Genomic DNA, 24,187 nt, shown 5'->3' on the forward strand with positions numbered 1-24,187 from the left:
TGAACAAAGTGTCCTCTTATTATAGTATTGAAGTGCTGCTATAATTCATAAATGTGACACATTTTAATCTACGTTAGTCTGCCAATAGTTCCGCAGAGGTTAGCTATTAAAAAAAGTAAAGACGTAATTCTTAGTATAAGTATTACATCAATAATATTACAACTATTCAAATCGTAATATTTATAATACCCAGTGTCTGAACAGGAATATAATCTACCAGGGACGACGTAAAAAAAACAAACAAACAAAGAAAGAAACACAAAAAAAACCTTAAAGTTCTAAAGAAAGTATTAAGGGACTCAGAAACAATTTTTCTCAGGTTCACTGTGGCACATGTTTAACCCAACAACAATAATAGCCATGTCAAAGAAAGACAAACCACCAAAATGGATTCATTAAATTCATCATTTTATTTTGGTAATATTTTACTCTGAAAATGAGAAGTCCATTGCAGATGTCAATGTGTCCGAGAGTTTGGTGGCAAGTTTGTCTGCAGAGCAAATAAAAAGAAACCAGAAAGCATTAGGGCAAAATCTAGATCATTTCTATAATAAATTTTAAAAACAAAAATGCTAAAAGTGTCACAAATCACATACAAGCAACCTTTTGGACAAAAACTGAGGAGCTGGTTGGTACCACGACTTTCTGTGCTGACCAAACTGCTAGCAGCAGAGGTTTCTTTTCCAAACACATCAATAATTTTATCTCTGTATAGCGACATTTTTGTGACGAAACCCAACTCGCTTGATAGATTTGTTCTGATCTTAGCTCAGGATGTCTTTCTACTTTTTACTTACAATGGTTTATGAAAGAAAGTTGCTAATATCAAAACAAACACAATAATTAAATGAAATGAAATGCATACTTCTTTGAATTGTGATCATGACTGACTTGGCTAATGAAGAAAAGCTGTGAGCTGGTTTCTTATCATATTTTTGATCACTGTTTAGCTGTCCTGTGAGGCACGGTCCAATCAATTTTACTGCTTTTATCTGAGTCTGTGCAGAGCATTGCGGTGCACTCGATAAGTTATCAGTTAAAATCATCAATAAACAATGCTGAAACAGTGCCAGAGGACACAACACAGACCCATGAATCATTACTTCCACAGTGTTTTAAAAAGGATGTGAATTATATTAGTGAATTGAATGTAGTCAACGGGATTTATGGAGCAGTTCTAAAATATCTAAAATGTGAGTATTAGTATTACACTGAGATGAATAATTGCACAAACCAGCTCTTTTCTGTAGCTTCTTCCTCTTCTTGCCTGCAGCCAGGAGTGCCTGACCCTGAAGCAGAGGGTCCACGTTCAAGATATTCTTTAAATCCGGAGCCTTGGATGCAGCATCCTTTGCGGGTACCTCTGTCTTTTTCTGTGATTTTATTTCCACTGTCATTGGTCCAAACTGTTTTGAGATGAACAAAATAGCAGAAATAAAAAGTGAGATGAATAACAGCATTCAGAGTCATCATATTCTATAATTCACCCACAATTTAAGGCTACTGCTGCTTCTCACCTCTGGATCCTGATCATCCTCCATAGATTCAGTTTCCTCTTTCGAGGATGATGCTTCCACTGATCCTCCTTCCAAGCCCAGATCACAGTGCAACTCGCCCTGGCCTCCCTGTGTCATCCCAGTGGTTTCCATGCAGAATCCCATTTGAATGTCAGGACAAGACGACTCTGGACACAGTGGAAAGCACAAACCATTTAGTCTAAAGTTATCTGAACAGGTTTACATGATCAAAGCACGTGGTTTTATATTATCATCATGTTCCATTTAATTTGCCTGCCTGTGATACTGTTAATTATAACTTGCTTACCTGCAAGAACCTCCTGATTTCCCTTTTCCAGCTCGTCCCAGTCAAAGGCTTTTCCCATTTCTGTAACGATCTCAGCACTGACGTGTGTAGGAAGAGTGTGTGTCTCTGGAGGGTGTGTGAAGTAGCTAATCCTTCCCCTAAGAAACATAACTTCATGAATTTAACAGTGCTTAAACTGAGGCGTTGCTTCAATATCATTTCTAGAACTTTAAAAAGCTATACCAACCCGGTCCAGTCCATTAGTACACTCTTGGCTGCCTTGTCAGTGTCCGGCAGCCCCCCCTTCCTCAGTTTGCCTTGCCTACGGGCGAGCATTGCCAAGAACTCCAGAGCTGTATGAAAGTCTGGGACACCGTAGTGCTCCATGATCTGTGTTTCCAAAACCCCCCCCAAAGCCATTGTTTGAACTACTTATTATTCAGTGCTCAGTACAGTTGCAGTGTTGTCATTCAGTACAGTTGCTGAAGAGGTAGCATGACCTACTTGTGCCTTGTTGCACCTTCTGAGGATGGCTTCCACGGGTGGAAGGGGATCAACAAGCTGTTCGATTTTAACACAGTTGCGAAGAATCATTGCGGCGTCTGTCGTTGATGTTGCCATGACAATACCGGGACAGTCCAGAAGCTTTATGTGTTTGTCCAAATGTACCTCTTGAAGACACCTGAAATCCAGAAAACCCATCAAGAACACCATGGCAGGATTAATATGCACATCATAATTGTGTCTTGTTAGACGAACATATAAAGTTGGCACAGTTGCCAAGTATGCCTTCACTACACTGAGGTTGCGTGTGTGTGTGTGTGTGTGTGTAAAAACTGAAATATTTTTTTATTTTTATAGCTGAGATGATGAAGTTGAATGATGGAACATTAATTAATTACCATAATGCAACTTGTTTTTTTAGCTTTCCTAAGCTGTAATAATAAAAACTCTAAATCTGGGCAGAGGCTGTGACTCATGTTCACTCACTTTTCAGGAAACAAAGAATGAAATAATCAATTACATCAAAAAAGTCAGACTTAAAGCAAGTTGTCAAATTTGTGCAAGTGTTTTGATCCCCACCCCCCAAAAAAGTAAAAAAAAAAAAAAAAATGCACAAAAATGCAGGATGTACCAAAAATTACATGAAACTCACAATAATAGATGTATTAACTTAATATTTTAAAAAAATGTCAGAAGGTTCAATAAACATTCCAGTATCAAAAAGTTTTAAAAATTCTAATTTTCTGGAAATCCTTTCACGCTTCAGCGTCAAAGAGTAAATCTAGAAAACAAGTGTGGGCATGCAGGTTGAGCATGTTAATGTGTACTTACTTGGTGACACCTGGTGTGGCTCCAACATTACATGCTCGTGCTCGTTTCAGACTGTTGATCAAACTACTCTTTCCAACATTAGGAAAACCTGCAAAACATTAATGGAACGAAAAAAAATCCTATTTACTCGACCTTTCTTTAAAAGAAGAAAACCTGGTACTAAAACAGCAGTGTGTAACCTTTGATTCAATCTGGCCCCGAAGACATTTTGTGTAGATAGATTGAAGTCTGTAGCCAACTTATTGGTGCTCTCAGAATTTCAGGGCACGGCACTTACCTACAATACCTACAGTGATGGCTGTCTTTATATCCAGGTTGCGGCAATAGTTGCCTAGTAGCTTCATCAAGCAGTCTGCTCCAATACAAGCACTGGTGCTGAGAAGCTCTGTGGTGGCCTGTGTCACTGGAACGTTGCTGCGTTTCTTCCCATTGCAGGAGACATAATGTGCAGAGTTCATGCCGGAGTCACATTTAAAAACAAAGTACAGCCTGGATTTAATCTTTATTTCTAGATAATTAGAGCATAACTGCTTCACTACTCACCAAGTTCTTAGTCTGCTGCTGAGTAGATGCTTTAAAAGCCACAGTGGGGAACTCATTTCTAAGATACTTTATCCACTTTTCCACTATTTCTTTTGACACCAAATCTGGAACCAAAGTAAAACCATTTACTATTTTAATAAACAAATGAGATGTGCACAATGTTAGTGGCCTTCTTACCAATTTTATTGAGGACTAAAACTATCTTCTTGTTCGTTCCACTCTGAATGACCGCCTGTTCCACCTGAGGACATCTGCAGCCAAGAGGGTCACGCGCGTCCAGTACCTCCAGAATCACATCAGAGGCCTCCACAACCTTAAAAAACAGCATGTCAAATAACGCTCATGTCAACTCCTCTCTCATCCATCATGTTTCTAATAGCCCTTTTTGACTAGTACCTACTTGGCTTGACTCAAGTTCAGTCATTTTCCATAACAACCAGGTGCCAGCTAATGTGCACGTGGTCATTTTAGCAACATGGAGTGAAAGTCCCATGACATCATTTGTATGTGATACAAACACCGCAACAAAGGAGGACGTGAAGCCGATGGTAAAACTCCTGCTTGGTGTATGTCGTTTTGCCAGTCCCTGGGATCACAGTGTTGTTTTTTGCGTAACCAATTCCCTCATTTTCGAGTTTCAAAACTGACAGCTTTGATTTTTGTGAAAGAGACTATTTCATGACTCTTCGAGTGATGTCTCTGACTAGCCAATTAGTGGCATGCAGTCTGTTGATGTCACATTTTCGAATCACCTCAGATTGCTTGGAAGCCAGGCCGAGAACCCAGCTACTACTGCTGAAGTACCTAGTATTACCACCTAACGGAAAACCCTAAAAACCGAGCTGAGTCGAGCCAAGCCGACCAGAGTATGTACTAGAGGAAACAGGCTATAAGATACTGAATGATACAGAGTGATTTTAAAGAATGTCAAAATTTCATTTAGTCTAAAATAAGAAGATTAATTCTTGTTGTGGTCCATATACAGGCCAGTGTGCAGTGCAATTACATACCTTTTTAAATTCTCTGTAATACGCTTTCCTTGAATTCTCATTTTCAAAGTTGACATGCTTTTCTAAACTCTGCATCTCTGTCTCCTGTGAGGACAAAGGAGAATATGGTAATGACCACAGCAGCAAACTGTAAAGTATGCAGTTAGAGTCCTAAGTATCGTGCTTACCCTCTGCTCAAACTCCCTTTGTCGCTGAAGGATGTCATTCTGGAAGGTTTGCAAATTTCTCCTCTTCATAAGCTCTCGTTCTCGAGACAATTTCTGCTTCTCCTGAAGGTCCTGAAGCTAATGTAGTAAGATGTGACATAAGAGAGAGATTCACCAATGTGCCATCAAATCTGGTACAGCCAAGACTTTCAAAGGACGTACCCTTTGTTTCCTGATTTCTTCCGGTTTTCTGCTGTCCTTGACAGTCTGAGCAGGGGACTGTTCTGTATTTCTCCGCACCGAAGCATCCCCCTTTCTTCCATCTTTAGCCTGTAGGATAAACACACAGGGAGTTGTAATATATTTTAGCTCATCAGCACAGCACGTGAAAGCAAAAGCATTCATTTTACTGGCTTGTTTACACTGAATAATAAATGCAGCCAACCATGGTAAAGATACAAATCACTACCACTGATAAGCTCAAATACAATATACTCTATGCACAGTGTACATTTGATTTTTATTACTTTTATGACTTTTAGTCCAGTTGTTTTTGGCTATCCTGCATCTATTTATTCCTGCTCTATTCATTTTCCCGCTGTAAACCTGCTACTGTGACTTTCCCAACCGAGGGACTAATGAAAGCTATACAGTGTCATAGATCTCCCAGTAGTGCCTACAATGTTTTTGGTTGTCTTGGCGTCACAATGAAATGTTTCCTAAATGTTTGGTGAAAACACGAAAAACGTTTAAAGTGTGACACCGACTACATACGGGTGCTGAGAAGCTCGGTTCTCAGCGCCAGTTCAGTACCAACCGAACTATTACTGACTGCTCCAGCAGCACTAAAAGTTAGCGACAGATACCATTAGCCTTGTAGCACTCACCTTAAACTTCGCACTGAACCCGAGTCGTTTGGCTCGTTTCTGTTCTGTTAAATGCAAAAAAATACAAAACGAAGACGTTTAAATGTCATTTCACGCATTCAGTGAGTCAATACTTTCAGCTATAAACTGATGGATACCTACTAGCTTTAGACATAACTTCACCCTAGCCTTGCTCTTCTCAGACTTCACGTGTACTGCGTCCCAAGGAGGTGGACATGCGCACACGATGACGTCAACAACAACATCCGGTTAAATGTCGAAATAAAAGCTTAGAAAAATAAACGTATTTAAGTAATAACTGACAGCGTAGACAGAGAATTTAAGTGCTTGAGTTATAATATTATTATTGTAATATGTTCTAATTACCATTATAATGCACAAATTATAACAGAAACTGTTTTGGGCTAACCAAGAAATAACAAAAAGGCACTTTTGAGACAGGGGCTAGTTTTAAGCATTTTAACTCATGAATATGTTTTGGACAGCATAGTTTTTCTCATTCGGTTTTTTGATTCTAACTTAATTCCAAAGTCATTACAATGCATAGATCAGGAACCAGGAGACAGCTCAAACAGTGGCCTACAGAATGCATAACTTTGAGGTCCGTTATACAACATTTCACGCAAATGCATCTGGTAAAGAGTCTTCACTGAAATTGCTTTGGCACCAATGTAATGAATTTATGCATAAGTTTAGTGCAGAAGATTTGTAGTCACATATCTGTCTGCTTTCCAGGTGTTTGGTGGCTAATCTAAGCTTTACATCACTTCCACTTTTCCACGCTGTCAAGCTCATTGTGCTGCTGCCTGCTTTAAGCCAACCAGCCTCCACTCTGCGTACTTTAAATATCACTGCTCATCAGTCAGTCTGCCTTGCAGACGCCTTCGTGCACCCCACCTCCTCCCCATCTCCACCTTCCCCTTGATTCTCAGGCTCAATTCAAGCCTCCATCTTCATCTCTATTCTCTACCAACAGTGTCTAGACTCCGGGGCTCTTGCCCTAATCCCTGTCATTCCATTTGTGCTTTTTTGGGCCATCAGAGTCTAATCGGCAGATACCTTTATTGAATTCTGTATATCAATAAGTCATGTTTAGTTCCTTCTAACGATCTCTCCTTATTGAGATGCAATGTGGCTTTATTTTGAACATGTTAAAATAATACAACAACAAAAACAAGAAGCCCAAACAAACAAACAAAACATAAGAAAAAATGTTTAATAAAAAGTCGTTATAATAAATGAACACTGTAATTCTTAAACCATGTGGCGAAAACAGAGAAATGTAAAAGATTATGATTTCTTTCTGTTTATGAACAACAAACACTACCAGAGTGTTATTATAGCTGATAAAGACATTATTTTACTTCTATTATAGCTAATAATGATATTTTCAAGTTATCAAAACAAACTCTTGCAATCTTAACCCCAGAAACGGCCTGAGTTCAAAGAGGACGACTATTGAAGCTGAGAAAGGTTGAGCATGCAAAGAACTCTGAGTTCGCAATCTGCCTTAAAATAAAATAAAATAAAATAAATAAAAGCATTATCAGTGGCAGTCCATTCATAATCATATTTAATAAAAAGACTTGCATGATTAAATGCATGTTATCATTGCAGCCTACACGGCGTGCACCCTGCCTCTCACCCTATAACACCTGGGACAGTCTCCAGCCTCAGCATGACCCTGAATTGAATCAGTGAAGTAGAGAGTAGTGGTACGTGAAACATGTTAATATTAACCTTGTTTTATATGCAAAGTATAAGTGAAAATTACCATTAAATTCTGAATATGGTTTTGTTAAAGAAAGGAAGAGTAATTTTAATTAGCATGTTAAATGAAAGCAGTTAAGATTTCTTTTTATGTAAGTTCACTCGCAATTTCTTGATTTAAAGTAGCAGTTTGGGAGCATCAACAATATTTTTAAAAGAAAAGAAAAAAAAACGTAGTCTACTGTGTCATGTTTTTTAAGCTCTCGGGAACATTGTAGTCTTATTCTCCTGACAGCAGAATGTGAGGGTTTAAGGTGTACACCTGAAGATTAACAATGTTATAAGCCATTTTTAAACCTGAACTAATCACAGTCAGACATTGTATTACTTTAGTAATACTTTATTACTTCTTTTCCAATGCAGAATATTTGCTAATGCCTTTCTTTGTGAAGTTGCTCTACTTTTTAGTGAGGTTGGCTGTTGCAATTTAAACTGTTCAGTAAGTAGTTCCTATTTTCCTTCACTCTCATTTCTGGTTATAAATCAGTTATTTACTTTTTTTTTTACTCAGTTAGTGTTGCCTGTACTGCTGAGTCATGCTTTAAAGGGACTAAAAATGTACCAACTGTATCAACTCCTGGCAATACTGTCCTATGTTGGCAATTATTTTAATAAACATGAGCACAAGAGAGAGGAAGACACCCTACAATGAGTTGAAACACAAAATTGTTATTTATTCCTGCATATATGATTTTTGTCATCCATGCTGTGTCACTTTGTATGACCCTCATCACCCACTGCTGGTGGCAGTCCCATTCTCCCAACATCTGTAGCATTAAAGGGTACAGTCCTGTGCCAGACTTTGGATCAGGTGTTTAATATAGTATAACATGTTAAATGCCACATTTGTATTTGTTTTAGCATGTTCAGATTTTACCCAAGGCATCAGAGGACACTGTTGCTCTTGCAGCTGTTTCTTGATGTTCTGGTAGTGTGAGTGCCCGTGATAATGAAGGTGACAATTTCTCACATCCTCACAAATCAGATTAGCAGGAACGCCTCACGTTGGCCTCTGATGTCTGACTCTGTTTACTCCGTAAACCTTCACGTCTGGCAAGTTTGCTCTGGAACCTTTTAATCTCTCCGGATTGACAGTTCGCTTGAGGGAAGGGGTGAGATTTACCAAAGCTGGCATAATGGTTTAATCTGGTGTATCAGTGCACTCCTCAAGTCCACTTGCCTCACAGGCCAACATTAGTTAAGAACTCCATGTAGGAGAGGAGGAGGTGAAAGGCTCCTGGAATGACTCTAAGGATGTTAACTTTTTCACTTTTTGTTTTTAATGTGAATGTAGACAAGCTGTTTGTGTGAACTTCCTTAACTAGGTGAGCAAAATGTGATTTTGTTCTGCATCTGTGTACCAAATATTACTCTCTTGTGAATAGCTTCATCTTAATGTCACATCTAGTATTTATTTTTATCAGATTTGTGTGCACGTGTGATTGACAGATATTGAAAAACCTTCTTTTTTCTTGGTATAAACTTTTTCAGGTATAGTCACGCAAATGTTTATCTTTACGTGGGCGTGTAAGAAGGAAATCTGACACTAGCTCACTGCTATAAATTTTGAATTATTTGATCCTCGGTTATTTATTTAGCTTCATTTTCTAACAGTTCTAACATATGATGAATAAAACTTTGATTCCAGTAAATCTCTTACAAATTTAAGAATTAGCCTTGCTGTTGTTTCATTAACATTTTTTAAGAACCATTAATTTGGAGCTGAAATATATAGTATGTGATTAAGTTTTGTTTGGTTCTTCTTCTTCCAGCGACAGTTGAAGAAAACCAACAACCAATCCTCAAAAAGTTGGCCATTCTGCTAAAGATAAGAGGAGTGGTTTCCCGTTTTTGAGTGAAGTTATATCCCAGGTGGAAAATAAAGATGAGGAAATCTTTGACTCCCTGATTCAGTCAAGTGCTTTTGGCAGTGTATAGTAAATGTGAAGGTTTGTGCTACAGCATTTCAAGACACAAATGTTTGTAAGGTCTCCTGCTTAATACCAAATCACACCAGTGAAAATAGCAATAGTGGTCAAACAATTGCTACACTAGTAGTTATAAAATACACCAGCAGTACAGCTTGAAATATGCTTGATATTTTTATTTACATTTGAAAAAAGACAAGTAATATAATGATTCATTTGCTTTATGTGTATTTTTTTTTTTGCTTTTTCATTTGCCAGAGAAAGCTATATTTACCTAAAAAAAAAGAAAGAAAAAAGGAAACAATAAATATTTACTGTACAAATCAAAACATTTATCTTTTTTTCCCCAAAATGGAGAACATGGATATTTATGCGGGAGCCACAGAGGAGACCTCTGTCTTTGATGTGGAGACTTCAGAGCCATCGTCCACTTGTTTGCCAAAGAGCTGCATGATGCATGTGCGGAACTGATTGGGAAGGAATAAAATAAAAGCATGTTAAAAACGAAAACAGATTTGACAGGGTAAATTTACCTTTGTGTTAATATTGAGCCCACCTGTCTGTTCATGAAGACATAGATGATTGGGTTGTAGATAGTAGCGCTCTTGGCAAAGTATGCCGGCATAGCAGCAGCCAGAGGGTGGAAGGCATATCCAGGGTTGGCTGCGGCAAAGCAGGCAAAGAAGGTGTAAGGTCCCCAGCAGACACAATAAGCCACGATCATGACAACGACCATCCTGGAGACTTCCCTCTCAGCCTTCTGGGTTGACTCTGACTCCTTCTGCTGCATGGCAACCTGTGGTTGAAAAATCAAGAATGTGAGATCAAATCTTCTATTCTCACATCTCTGAACTGAAGATTATAAAAATCTAATTAAAGTAGCATACAGCACGGATGGCCATCCACACAGCAAGGTAGCACAGGATGATGATAGCCAGGGGGAGGATACAGCAAGTAAGCATGAGAACAATCATGTAGGACTGTACTCTAGGGTCCTCACTTCCACTGAACACATCAGGTCCACAGGAAGTCTTCAGTCCATGAGGCCAGTACCTAAAGCAAGAAAATGCTTAGTCTGTAGTTTATGTTTAAAAGACTCTGTCTTTGTATGCATTTGTGACATTAAAAGAAGCAGCAGAGTAGTTTACCTGCTCCATCCAAACATGGGAGGAGCACACCAAACTGCAGCCCATGTTTATTTTTTGAAAAAAAAAAACCCAGCCCAGATCTTTGTTACCAAACTGAATGCATAAAAAGGATTGTTACCAATAAGATAACAATACTATAATAAGAATGCCACCATACACTGGTCAAAACAGTTTTAAGTTACTCCTAAAAATGCACACCCAACTGTATATAGCATCATTAGTAGACATTATTGTTTCAAGACTAAAAGACTGATTTTGAATCCAGCTCTAGCAAGTCAAATAGCAATCGTTTCTTTTGTTATTTTGTTACAAGCTCCTATGCCGGTCAATTCATGAGAGAATAATACTATGATACCGTACCTCTGGTGTTGTTGCTGTTTGTGTAAGCGAAGGCTGATCCCCTGGTTGAATCTTCATGATACCGCCTTGCAGCAAAACTCTGTTTTCCCCACTCTTCTGCCATTCTGTTCTTAGAAGGAGGTCCTGAGCTGTTAGCCTTTCTTGTCACTTGCTACCTCCTTGGCTGCTTGGTGCTACAGATCTGACTTTTGCTTTTATACCTATGCTTCACAAACCCATGATTGGATTAGGTCACAATCAAATTATAGCTGTGATGTGCCTACTGGCAGTGCAGCACAGTGGCAAAGCAATAACCCTGAACTGTAATTAAAACAATCAACTAATGAGGTTAAGACAAAATGCTAGAATAATCTTGTTTGAAAGTGGATTTCCGTCCACTGACTTCAGATAAGGATTAGTTTCGAGATCTTTGACCAACAAATAAATGCCAGTTTTGTGTCCTAATTTGTCCACACTGAGTTCTCTAGTGGCTCATTTGGTTTATAACCATGTAGAAATGAAAAGTACAAACATAAAAGTGCATATATCTCTCAAATGACCATTTAACCTATAAAAAAAATGTTTACTTTCTTATAATTTTGAATACAGAGAGGTGTCAAATCCAGACACTTTGCAATATTTAATATTTATGCTACTGGGAACCTAACAGGTATATGTGTCAGCCCTGATTTGCATAGCACTCTCAAAGCAGCTTTAGTGGAGAAGTGGAGATCCGCGGTCCTATAATAGTGCAGGTTTCAGTTGTTGACCTGTGAGGGAAGTAAGATACTTTTAATCCCTCCGGATAGAGGGTTCATCGGATTCTTTGACAGTCCTTTGACCCTGCAACACACGTCATAGCCCTTATGGCAAGTGGCAAGCAAAGGGAGGAACACTTTTTGTACTTATGAGCATTATGAGCAAGCCTCATGAAACTGGTTGTTTGAATGATTGTCTTTAGGCTAATAAGTAACTTAAATGATAAAATTTAGAACTAGCTCATTCAAGATGAGTCACTTCACGATGGATCTGTGAGGGTGGCTATTGAAGACTTCATTTGGTTATGGGAAAGCCTGATAATTGAAAAGCTGGCAGTAATTTTATGGTACAAGACTGCGTGAGAGTGTTTTTAAATCTTTTCATGAGTTGCAAATTCAATTGTGTTTTCACATTTTTGACAAAGAGCATTGAACACAATCTGTCTAAAGTCCCTCTGTCCTCAGTCTGATGCACTATCCTGCAGGATAGTGTGTATCTGGGAGATCTGTTCCAAGTCGCTGTTTATGAAATCCAACTTCACACGTTAACAATAACTCATGCAATTATGTGACAACTGGATGATAATTGCTGTAGCTACTTAATTATGTGATTAAATTGATATAGGAAAAAGCACTGGAGGATCTGTGTAAGCCTTCGGAGAACCTAATGCATCTGTGGCCATTGATCTAATGTTCAAAGTGTTACAAGTGAAAACCAGTACCAGAGATTTCTTAACAGAAACTGTTACGTACCATAGTTATGATTTTTTTTAATGACTTAATGAATGTAAAAACAGGGGTTTTTCCTCAAGATGAAAATTTCAAGTTAACAGAAAAAAACACGCATAGCTACAAAACAAGATTCTTTGAACTGATTAAAACCAAGATGAACAATGAGCAGAACTATGGGACGTGGGAAGAAAAGCGTTTCCCATTATTTTTCAACCATTTTGAAAGCAGTGCTGTGAAATTAGCATGCAGGGGAACTGGGAAACTGCTGTTTATTGATGATTTAGCTGCTGAGTCAAATGGCGATGTGGCAATGTCTCAGTGTAAACATGGATAATAACAAGCAATATACACAGCAAAACAAACATGAGCTCCTTCAGACCGATAGTCTTAAATGACTGAGTCAGTCCCCTAAGCTCAACCCAACAGCTACAGCTAAAGCCTAGCAAAGTAAATACTATGTTTTCCTCTGGGGAGCCAACACAGTATTAGGTTCCTTGGGTTAGACAGACAATGACTGCAACAATTAATTAAATATAGATTTACTTTTATTTTTTGGAGTTTGAGTCAAAGATATTAACATCTTAGCTAATGTTAGCTAAAACAAGTATAAAGGTTCCAGATAACACAGCTACAAAAACACTGTGTGATGCTAGCAAAGCACTAGATTAATATTTAGGATTACAGATGAGGTCTCAGTCCTGAATCATATTTAAAGTTGCTATTTCCTAAGTATTATTCATCAAGCTGACCATCATGCACATTTAAAGCTGAATAAAATGTAATTTTCAGTGGCAGCAACAATGTTACGAGGCTGCAACAATTATTCCTTAAAACAAATGCTGCTCTGTGGTCTTTCTTGACTATAACACGGAGCATAATTAACAACATTTAAATCACACTGCATTCACTCGCAACAGAGATCATAAACTCGGGTAGCAGACGACAGTTTTAATCATTAGAGCAGGTTTAAGGAATCATGAACTGCTTTCAACTTTCAGAGTTGTACACTATGTTAATCTTTTTTATACAGTCTATGACCTAAAAAGACTAAAGCTGAGCTGCTTCGGCCAAACTAAGTATAACGATTTGGGTGGAGGGAATTCCCTGTCTGATCTAGTGCCACCCAGAGGTCACAGCCACAGAAAGTTGAACATGTGGCCTACTTTTAGGACAGGTTAACTAATGTGATCATTGTTAAATTTGATAAGAATGTTTTGTTTACGACTGCAAAACCAATGCGATGCTTTAAGTGTCCCACCGGGTATGCTCCCGAAAGTCCGGATTTGCCACTGACTGAGGAGGATGTGTCAGTATTAACTGTTCAAAAAAACACAATTGAGGTAACAGGTCAGCGCAGTAGGTTAATAGTTCATTTCTGTTGTTAACGGGCTGTTTAACTTATTTTCCAAACCCTGTTGTCTCCAAGGGGACTCATTGTAATGCACTAAATATAAGTGTGACTCAGCTCCTTGGCTGTAAATCACAAAGTAGCTGTCAGCTTTCAAATATCTGATTCTGAAAGAAATTCCTCATCTGCAAAGTTTCATTGTGGATCTTTCACTGGCTACAAACATTACCATAACTGTAACATTATATGATAGCAGCACTGCACCAGTGTTCCTAGCTGAAGACGTTGCAAGGACAGCAGCTGTGTTGCACCACCTTCTCCTGTCTTAGCCGTGAATGTCTAACCTATTTGACACAGTGAAAAGTGAGCGAAGATTTCTCATCTCCAAGCAGGCCAAAGCAGATTATACGGACAACTCATGTTGCTCCACAAAACAGATTAACACAGAGTAATTACTTTTGGCATGCTCGCTCCGTAACACTTTAATCTCTCCGGAACAGCAGTTCATTTCAGGGGAAAGCTAAGGGTCCTCAAAGCTGCTGTAGTGGTTTACCTTAATCCCTAACTCTGCAGTTTTGTTGAGTCCACTTCTTGCACGGATAGCAGACATGCAGATTTGATAAGAACCCTTCCTCGGACAAGGACTTTACACCAGGAAAAGGATGGACCTCAAAACTAGAGGGAGTTGTAAATTTTCTTTATATTTTTCCACTTTTGTATTTCCAACTGTGTCTCTCTTCATGCTAGCACTTGCTAACAGTTTCCACCTTAGATTAGGAAGCAACAGTGGGTTAAACAAAGACATTTCTAAAATGTGAAGTTAACTAGGGATCTATCTCTTAATGTAAATTTACATATCACCTGAGAGGTAGGGATGATGCTAGGTAAAGGGCTTTTTGGTTTTGTTTTACTCTGGCTGCTTTTTCCACATGACAGCGTGATGTTTCGAGGGTAGGTCTGGAATTCCGCTAGTTCTGAACTATTCGTGTTTGTCAAAAGTTCACTACTAGCAGAACTCAGATCTGCTCCCGACTATCGACTGGTATCTCCATGACCATAGTCACTAAGAGGTCTGGTTTATTCATTCGCTGTCTTAGGTAATTTCCAGTCATTAACTTGCAGTGACAGGAAATGACTGCAAATTGCTCCACTGGTGTGACGTGAACCAGCTCCATCTTTGCCAATCTTTACTTTCTTGTGTTTACTTCACACCAGATAATTCTGATTAATTTCAAATCTGTGTTTGAGGAGGATTTGATGATCAAAGTTTTTACTCCTTCTCTCCTGCTGTACAGATGTGCAAAAAAAGAGATCAATTCCAGAAATATTAGTATGATGTGTGATTGTGTGACTTTCACTTCTTAGCAACAATGTTTCTTAGTAATCTTAGTTTTTGGTATTTTGTCAAGGACTGTTTTTTTGCAAAGGGTTAACAGAGTTATAGATCCAAAATGTAACTTGCAATTTTCATTTAGGTTTTTGATTTTTTTTTTTTTTTTTTTTAAAAAGCACCGAAGGAGTAGTTATAGTTCCATTTTTAGATTTGTTTGTGCTTTCAGTTGCAAAAAAACCCCAATATCAGTCACTGTGAGGTCAACAAACCCCCTTACATCAATTAATATTTTGATTTCAAGCAAGCAAAAACAGAGAATATTTGGCTGCAGCTGCCTGAAAGATGTGACCTTCAACCATCACAATCATCTGGAATATAGAGTTTCTTATATGCATGTGTAGGTACATATAAGAAACTGCATATGCACGTTTTGATCTAATCGAACATTTGTTATGATTATGGTATGGGGGTGGATGCCTTAGAGGCACAGTGTCCTCTGATTGCTTCCCCATCAGCATGAATTTGAAGAAATCTACCATTTTATGAGGAAAAGGGCTTTCTCTGTCGTCTAGTATTTTTATTTTACAAAGATAAAAGTTGATCTTTTGTGTCTCATCCCCATTCGTTCATAATCAATAAAGACCATCGTACAAGTACACTCTAGGTGAATTGTAAACCAATAGTGCTGCAATGGGATTAACGGGTTCTCTGTTAATCTCTATTGGAACTGCTGTGAAAGGTCATTAATTATGACACTATCTGTAGGCCAAATGCTGCAGACCCTCACCTTTTGCAGCACAGTAGCAAATTAACAATTATATTTCAATTTAACACACAAAGTGGGTGTTTGCTCAGCAGACTCAATAACATTAAACACTTACTGAAAACTGTAATGTGGCTTTTGCATTATGTTGGATTTGCATACAAATGTCCTGCAAATAAATGTAACCATTTTCTTTACCATATTTAGCTGTGATTGATGCAGGGTTTCAAATAAGGACTCGGAGATAAATGCTGCTTTCTGAGCATCTATAAATAGAAGCTATGAAACAAATCCATGAGCTGTGAATAAATCAGAAGAGTGAGGTTGGTTTGCATCATTGTTAAAGCTTTTTTCTTTTCTTTTCACCGTTCTATTTCAATGTGAATGTTTACAGGAGTGTGTTTCTGCTGTACTTGTCTTCACTCAATAACTTTTACTGGCTTGCTAGGTGTGTGCATGTGTTTGTGTTTCTGCATGAAGAGTACACCACGAAAGACTAAACTAAAGTGCGAAACTAGAACCATTTCCTTCACTTCAATAACATTGATGTGCATTTGTGGATTTTCCTTTTACCTCAAGTATATCCCGCTGATCCTATGAGCCCATCTATGTGATGAGCTGATCCAGGAGCAGTAAATGTTGTAAATATAAGCAGCAACATTGTGTCCAGTTTATTGGTTTTCTCTTGCACTACACCACTACACATTAAAAAGATAAACAAATATATTATTTCGGGCTTCCTATAATAACTGCAGCACAACTTATCAAACATATTTACACATATTTCTATCATACTGTAAGTATTTCTGAAACCTAATATGGGTTTTGATGACCTGAATGTTATACTGAAAAAAAAAACAAACAAACTAAAAACTAAACAAAACAAGATTGTTAAAATAAAATATAATGCTAAAAAGGTATGCTTTAGTATCATGTCCATCATTATGTGCAGTGATGAGCCTTTTAGAGACACAAATAGTTGCTTCATCAATGAAATTTATTGCATTTTTTTAAAACATTTTTACTGCATAAAACTAACTAACAATAGCAAAAATACGTTTGTCACATTATTAGCATTTCTGTGCTATGTTCAGTATGCGAGCTGTCCAAATGGGGCACGAGTAACCTATGAAGGTGCAACTTTAGAGACTTCAGTGGTAGATTGACTTGATGACTCTTCATCGTCACCTCCGCTCATTCCCAGCATCTGCCTTAGACACGAGCGGAACTAAAAGAGAATAAAGAGGAAGGTTTTGGTCACTTCTTATTAATCTGTTTAGTAGTCCTTGTAAAAAGCCATCTTAGTCACATTAAAGTGTCTCAGGGGAGATGGAGGGGACTGACAGACCAGCACTCAGTGCAGCATTAGCATGTTACCAGCAGTGATGGATAAAAGCAAAAGCTGGCACAACAAAAGTCAGTGTGATTGGAGGGCAGTAACTTATTATTTACTCCCTCTTGATGTTTTTTTTTTTTTTTACATTTTCATGAAAATTGACAATAAATGAGTGTCTTCTTTTTGTTCCATGTTTATTTAGGCTCAACTGCCCATCAGATTTTGTCTTGGAGGATGGGTCAACCCTTTTGTATTTTCTAACAGCCACCATTAGAGGGCGTCTGTGGCTGACTCAGTCACAAGCTCAAATAAAAACAAAACACAAAGCTGATGTTCCATGTTTGTTACTCTGCTTAGACTAAGCAAAGCTTCAGTTTAGTGAAATGGATGCAAATATAGGCCAAGTTAAATTTATTTCACTCCGAGCTGCCAAAGATTTTTCACCTGCTTATTGAGGAGGATGTAAATCATTGGGTTGTAGACTGTGGAGGCCTTTGAGAAACAGGAAGGAATGGTGGCCAGTCTCAGGTCGAATGGCTGCCCACGGTTATTCACAACCCAGACGGCAAAGGAGGCATATGGCATATAGCACACCAGAAAGCCCAGCACCATGATCACCACCATCCTGGTCACTTCCTTCTCTGCCTTCTGGGTGGAGGCAGACTCTGCTTGGGCCTTTACTGCCTTTTGAGACAGATCATTTGTCAGAATCAGCATCAGACTGGAAAATTGTAAGTATAAAAATATATTTTTTCCTTCATTCCCACCCCTTCCCTGGTTTGTTTTGCCTTCTAGTATTTCTCTTTAATAAACAAAACTACACACAACACAATCGCCCTAAACATAGGATTCGACAATTGCTAACCAATCTCATATTGCCTACCGCTTTCAGCATGAACAGCAGCTGTGAGTAGCAGAAGACGATGGTGGAGAAAGGGACAGCAAAGCAGAAGCAGAAGAGGAACATCACGTAGGTTTCATTGTTAAACTTGTTGCCTGTTGTGTACCAGTCTGGGCCACAGGAACACTGCATGCCCTCTGGGATATACCTAGAAAGAGAAACAATTATTATATGTATACATATGTTATTAACCCTAAGAGAACCATTTACATCAAGGTTAGAGCAAATGAATTATAAAGTGCTTAATCTATATGTACTCACCTGCTCCATCCAAACAGAGGTGGAAGTGCAGCGCTCAGACCGCAGACCCAAGTCAATCCACAGCATGCTATAGCGTGGCTGGACCTGAAGGCAAAGTTCCCAAGTGGCTTGCACACAACCAACCATCTTTCAAATGCTACCACAGCAAGAGACCACAGGCTAACCATACCTGCAACAGGACAAAGATAATGATAACTACGTTAATATTTAGAAACAGCAGCTGCTTTTTATATATTGGCTCTCATAAGCACATAACCAACAACTTCTTTAACAACAACAGTGCCTTATGTGGTATTCTTTGAAAAAAAAGAACATTTTGGTGCTCAAAATAAAGTTAGCTTTATATAGTACCATACGGTATGCAATGATATTGGCACCAGTACATTGATAGCTCTATTTCTCCTACAAATAAGGACACAATATGTATTTTATGTGTCATGGGAAAAACAAATAGCTTATTATTATTATCATTATTATTATTGCAGTTTAGATAAAAAAAAAAAATCCCTATTGAGAGCGCTTTGGTTAACAAAAACTGGCATAGGTCAAATCTCTCACATGCATCATTTTAATTCAAGTGTAATAATATGATGCATGATGTAACCCTTTTTTCTTACTTAACAAAGTCTATAATTATGCTCCTTACCACCAAGAGTTGCTGTAAATCCTTCAATCTTGCATGCAATTGGACCAGGGAACATGTATTTAAAAGCAAAACAGATGAAGCAGGTGAAAGAGCCCGTAGAAGAGACGAGGAGGTTCGCAACAGCCAAGTTCACCAGGATGTAGTTTAGATGAGACCGGAGCTTCTTGTATTGGACAGTACATGCGATAGTGAGGACATTGATGATTGTGCCGGCCACCCACAAGAAGAACATAAATGCTGACATGGAATAAAAGATCATCGGGCTTCCTAAATGGTCCTGGGGAACCAGGTATGGGCTGAAGGCTGTGATATTGTTGGTGTCCAGAGGGATGGGGATCCAGAAGTCATCCTGGAACTCGGTGGGACGATTTCCTCTCATTTTCTTAGATGGAGTTTGCGATCAAAATCTATATCTAACGATATTAAATAAAAAAAAACTTTAAAAGGCTTCAAATAAACTGCATCTAATTTCAAATAGTACTCAGAGATTTCATTTTTCCTTCCGTCTTATATCTGAGATGCTCGTCTGTCTGAAGCGGAGTTAACGGCGGCATTTATAGGAACTTTGATGATTGCTAAGGCTCAACATAATTGGCTAAAGGACAGGATTTAAAGCTTTCCTTGCATTCCGATAACAACATATCCTACCCTTAGCTAATACACAGATTACTATCGCATTACCAGACTTGGCAAGGATCATCTCATTACATCCTAGTGTAAGGGCAGTGTGTTTGTGAACCATATAATCTGATCCACGGGGACTTCCAAGAGGTCAGTGCGTGCATCTCCCCCTCAGTACTCCAGGTTGTGTTGATTTATCCTTTTTTCTGGCACAATTATTTTTCACCAAGAAGGAGTAGTCAGACTTATGGAAAAAGTTTTTCTGTCTCTTCATCCCTTATCTTGCTAACTACTCATCAGATCTACTTTATAGTTGGTGGTTACAGGTCCTTTGAATGAGTCATTGGTCTCTTTTTGGGGGTCTTCCCTCTATTGATTGGCAACATTATCAAACCTTTAAGATCAAATTTCTTCCCCTGCCGAGGATATCACATTCCTCTGTGACCTGTTAATTATGTCACCACTTCAGACAGCATAGTTTATATAAACTTCCACTGCAGTGAACACCGCTCTAGGCAAAATGTTAAACCACTGACAGGTGAAGTTTGTAACACTGATAATCTTGCCAGAAACTTTTTTGAACCATTGGATTTTGGTATTTATGTGGATGTTACTTTTGTTTGTTCCAGAACATGCAGACCCCCCCTCCCCCCAGCACTGGAAGCAGTCTGACCCAGCAGGACAATGTCCAGGAGTAGGTACTGTCACAAAAACATCTTAGGGTTGGCTTGAGTTACAAAACAAAAAGTTCAAGCCGTTGACCTGGCACCCAAATTCCACAGATCTTAATCAGATGAAGCATCTGCCTATACTTAACCTATGAGTCAGGACTGTCTTGGTATCCATCCATCCATCCATTGATTTTCCTCCACTTATCCAATTCTAGATTAGGAAGGTGGTGACTGGAGTCTGTCCCAGCTACAATAGGGACAGATCACCAGTCTGTGTATTGTATATATTTTATTTTCTGCCTGTAAACTCCATTTTGGCAGTTTGCATTGAGTGACAAACTTGCAGACTCACTTTTAGAAGCCATGCAACAAAAACACTTGCTCATCCTACTCTCAAACCTTTACTTTTACTACATAGTAAATGTTTTATATAGCGTGTCAGAAAAAAAGCCCTTTGCAAGCAGGAAAGAGAACAGAATCTCCAGCTTGAGAGCGGTCCGGTTCTTTGAAATCACAAAAAGCAGCACTGTCTGTTCATCACTGTCATGCAAGTGGCTTACATTTTGCTGCACACTTCTTTTCTGTAGTTTTCATCTACATGTAAATATTTACGGTTAGCCGGAAAAGACGAGGGCTGGTGGAGTGTTTTAGAACTATTGCTTTAGGAAAAGTAGAAATAAAACACATCTCACTTCACATCAAAATATATTTAGCTTTAGTTTGTGTTTTTTTTACTTGATCTATAGTCATGCATTTTCAGAAGCTGTCTTGTGAGTAGGGATGGGTACCGGTATCCGGTGCCATAATGGCACCGGTTCTGACATAAACGGTAGTAACCAGAGCGAAGAGCAGCGCACATTTCGGTGCTTTTTTTTCCTGAAATGTCATACACTTTGGATTCTAGCCAATCATTTTACCTTTGCAAGCGTAGTAGGCGCGTCCAGGTACGTACGTTCTTTTAGAGCAGAGCTACAGATTAAAAATGCCCAAGGCGAAGCGGTCAAAGTCTGGCTGTACATCACAACAAAAGACACAAACTCAGCAGCCTGCAACAAGTGCTTTAAGGTGATACTGTGCAAAGGAGGTAACTCTTCGAATCTGATAAAACACCTGGCGACGTATAGCATTTTGTTAAAAGCCGAGAAATGCGCCGTATTTGATAGCTTGCTGCGAGACCTCACACCGTGCACATCTACTGCGGGTGGGTTGCCTATTATCGGACCCGGAGTTAGCAACAACCCCCAAGAACCCGAAGAGGAGAGTCCTGGCCCCTAGCCCTGCCAGTGTAGCAGAAATGATGACGGATGTTCTTCTCTGCGTGAGTAGCTTAATGTTGTTTGTGTGTAATTTACGTTGAGTAGGCTAACCACGTAAGGTGAACTATCAAAAACACCGTCGTAGTTACATGCGGCTGTCTTCTTGTTTGATGGCAGATACTCCCGTCACCTAACCAACTAAACAGCTAAACATGAGAGGTTTTTGGACCAATTTTGTGTTCTCCATTCTTTAAGCACCAGTTCGAGCACTGTTTAAGCACCGGGACCGTTTCAAAAGTACCGGTTTGGTACTGGTATCAGATAAAACCTAAGCGATACCCATCCCTAGTTTTTAGATTTCACTATACAAGCACTGCTAGCCCTGCTTGCCCCAACTGAAAGACGCTGGTTGTGTCTTTCAGTTTTAGTTCAGTGGTTGTGTGTGATGACACTAGATGACTAGGGAATATTAACTAAGCAGGATGGCCCATCAAAAAAAATCTTCCTCTCGCCCCTGGGGGCGGTCTATCCTATCGGGTCCTCTACCAGAGGCCTGGGAGCTTGAGGGTCCTGCGCAGTATCTTAGCTGTTCCTAGGACTGCGATCTTCTGGACAGAGATCTCCGATGTTGTTCCTGGGATCTGCTGGAGCCACCTAGCGCTCCGATTACCACTGGGACCACTCATACCTTCACCCTCCACATCTTCTCGAGCTCTTCTCTGAGCTCTTGGTATTTCTCAAGTTTCTCGTGTTCCTTCTTCCTGATGTTGCTGTCATTCAGAACCACTACATCCATCACTATGGCCATCTTCTTCTATTTGTCTACAACCACTATGTTCGGTTGGAGCCACCATTTTGTCTGTCTGTATCTGGAAGTCCCACTGCTCTGTCATTCTCCACCACCCTCCTGGGCATCTTCCATTTTGACCTTGGGACTTCCAGGCCATATTCTATGTTTGTTTTGTTTTTTTGTTTTTTTAATTTCCAAACCTATAAGGTGACAATTGATACAGGTGGACAGCTAGTTTTTACTGCTGGTGACAGAGACCTGGCAGACCCTGTGACCCTGTCTTTGTTTGGATAAGTTGACCAAACATAGCAATTTCACTGACTTCTGGTTGAAAAGTCCTTTTGCATAAAAGTCTTTTGGGAAAAATCCCACAGCTCCCGTGATTGATGCTAGCACTTTTCTGAAGAATTCATGGTCACAGTTGTTTTTCTAGTCTTATGAAAGACGATGATGTTATGATGTTAGTTAAACTGTGGTCTGAGAGTCAGAGAGGATGACAAACAAGGGTAAGGTTAAGAACAGATCTACCTTTTTTTTTCTTTTTTTTTTTTTTTTTTTTGCCTGTCCCATTTGGTTCTTTAGCCGTCAGAATTGTTGTCTGAAGACCAACAAGGATACCCAATGGATTTATTTTGCCAAATGGATCATCATGGCATTGCCGTATTGGTCCATTTGATCAACCTTTGTTTTTATTATTTATTTTATTTTATTTTCAGTTGTTACAGACGGGACAGACATGAGTGAGGGATAGGAAAGGGAGAAAGAAAGAGGAAGGAAAAGAAAAACAGAAGGGGAGAGGGACAGTGAGAAAGGGGGGAAAAAAAATATCTCCGGGATCACCTGTTGAGAGAAAAAGAGTAGAAAACAAGCAAAAAAACAAAACAAAACAAAGCAACATACTATACACAACACCATCGCATTAATCTAGCTAAGTGTAAACAGCAGCAAATACCAAATATTGAACGTTGTTGTGCAGCACGCAGGACAGACAGCGCACAATGTGCTTTGAAGTAGCAGCCAAGAAAGGTGTGATTCAAGTCTACGAACAGCGAACACCTGTGTGCACACCTGTGTGGATCGGCGCGCTTGTATTCAAATGGTTTCCCCATGTAATGGTCTGCAAGAGGATGTAGAGAGCCATAGCCCTGTCCCCCAGGGCATGAAGCAGGCATGGGGGAGATCCAGGCCCCAGACATCCAGAGGCCCCAGAGTGCAAGAGCCCAAGGAGGACCACCGGAGGGGCATCCGTGCCACCTTCATGGGAAGGGCTGAGGATCCCCAGACGAGGGGTCACCCAGTAGCCACCAGGCAGAAACTAGAGGGGGCTGCACCGGCGTGCCCGCCGGCTCCGCCGGCAGCCAGCTGTGCCAGAGTGAACCGAGCCGCAGGCACAGAGGCCGGAGGCCCGAGGGCCCTCCGCGCCCCGGAAGAGGCCTGACCGAGCAGCAGGCGCCAGGCCCCGCCAAGTAGCCACCGGGAGTGAGCTGGCACATGACCTGAGCGCCCAGCCCCGGACACCAAGAACCAACAATGCACCGACCCCTGAGGGCATCAGTCACCGGCAGGGAGTGTGGTGAGGGGAGATAGGCCTCCACACTTGGAGGGCCTGGGAGTTCCCAGAGAGGTGGAGTCTAAGACCCGACCTGACATATAGACACAGACAAACAGGCACACACAGACACAGACATGCATTCCCACCCTCATGCACACATATACAAACACTCAGCACTCACCCAACGTAGGAATAAACGTAAATGGACATGTACACACAATCACACTCCCCAAACATACTCTATACCCCGGGTCCAGGTATCCTCGAACAGATCTACCTAACTGAACAGTCACGTTGCAGTTACATGTGT

The 24,187-nt window shown here is 39.8% G+C and overlaps 3 protein-coding genes across 3 annotated transcripts; all 3 read right to left on the bottom strand.

Annotated features, from left to right (window-relative positions):
- Positions 1 to 391: 391 nt before the first annotated feature.
- Positions 392 to 5,964, bottom strand: gnl3l (G protein nucleolar 3 like). The gene is made up of 15 exons (XM_006784714.3): positions 5,866 to 5,964; positions 5,725 to 5,768; positions 5,060 to 5,167; positions 4,859 to 4,975; positions 4,692 to 4,775; positions 3,859 to 3,994; positions 3,682 to 3,785; positions 3,416 to 3,560; positions 3,139 to 3,226; positions 2,308 to 2,485; positions 2,051 to 2,193; positions 1,825 to 1,961; positions 1,518 to 1,684; positions 1,235 to 1,406; positions 392 to 490 (listed from the first exon to the last, which is right to left on the bottom strand). Exons 1-15 carry the CDS (start codon positions 5,876 to 5,878, stop codon positions 426 to 428), a joined length of 1,701 nt encoding a protein of 566 aa, XP_006784777.2. The 5' UTR covers positions 5,879 to 5,964; the 3' UTR covers positions 392 to 425.
- Positions 5,965 to 9,790: 3,826 nt separating this feature from the next.
- Positions 9,791 to 11,033, bottom strand: LOC102800125 (red-sensitive opsin-like). Its single transcript, XM_087841189.1, has 5 exons — positions 10,931 to 11,033; positions 10,571 to 10,616; positions 10,310 to 10,475; positions 9,979 to 10,218; positions 9,791 to 9,889 (listed from the first exon to the last, which is right to left on the bottom strand). The coding sequence occupies exons 1-5, from the start codon at positions 11,031 to 11,033 to the stop codon at positions 9,791 to 9,793; spliced, it is 654 nt and encodes a 217-aa protein (XP_087697315.1).
- A 5,735-nt stretch (positions 11,034 to 16,768) lies between these two features.
- Positions 16,769 to 19,499, bottom strand: LOC118453397 (blue-sensitive opsin). Its single transcript, XM_035905106.2, has 5 exons — positions 18,988 to 19,499; positions 18,342 to 18,510; positions 18,063 to 18,228; positions 17,624 to 17,863; positions 16,769 to 17,071 (listed from the first exon to the last, which is right to left on the bottom strand). The coding sequence occupies exons 1-5, from the start codon at positions 19,364 to 19,366 to the stop codon at positions 16,970 to 16,972; spliced, it is 1,056 nt and encodes a 351-aa protein (XP_035760999.2). The 5' UTR covers positions 19,367 to 19,499; the 3' UTR covers positions 16,769 to 16,969.
- Between the last annotated feature and the right edge of the window lie 4,688 nt (positions 19,500 to 24,187).

Source organism: Neolamprologus brichardi, chromosome 5 (genome assembly GCF_056152115.1).
Source record: "Neolamprologus brichardi isolate AB-2024 chromosome 5, ASM5615211v1, whole genome shotgun sequence".
Lineage (NCBI taxonomy): Eukaryota > Metazoa > Chordata > Actinopteri > Cichliformes > Cichlidae > Neolamprologus > Neolamprologus brichardi.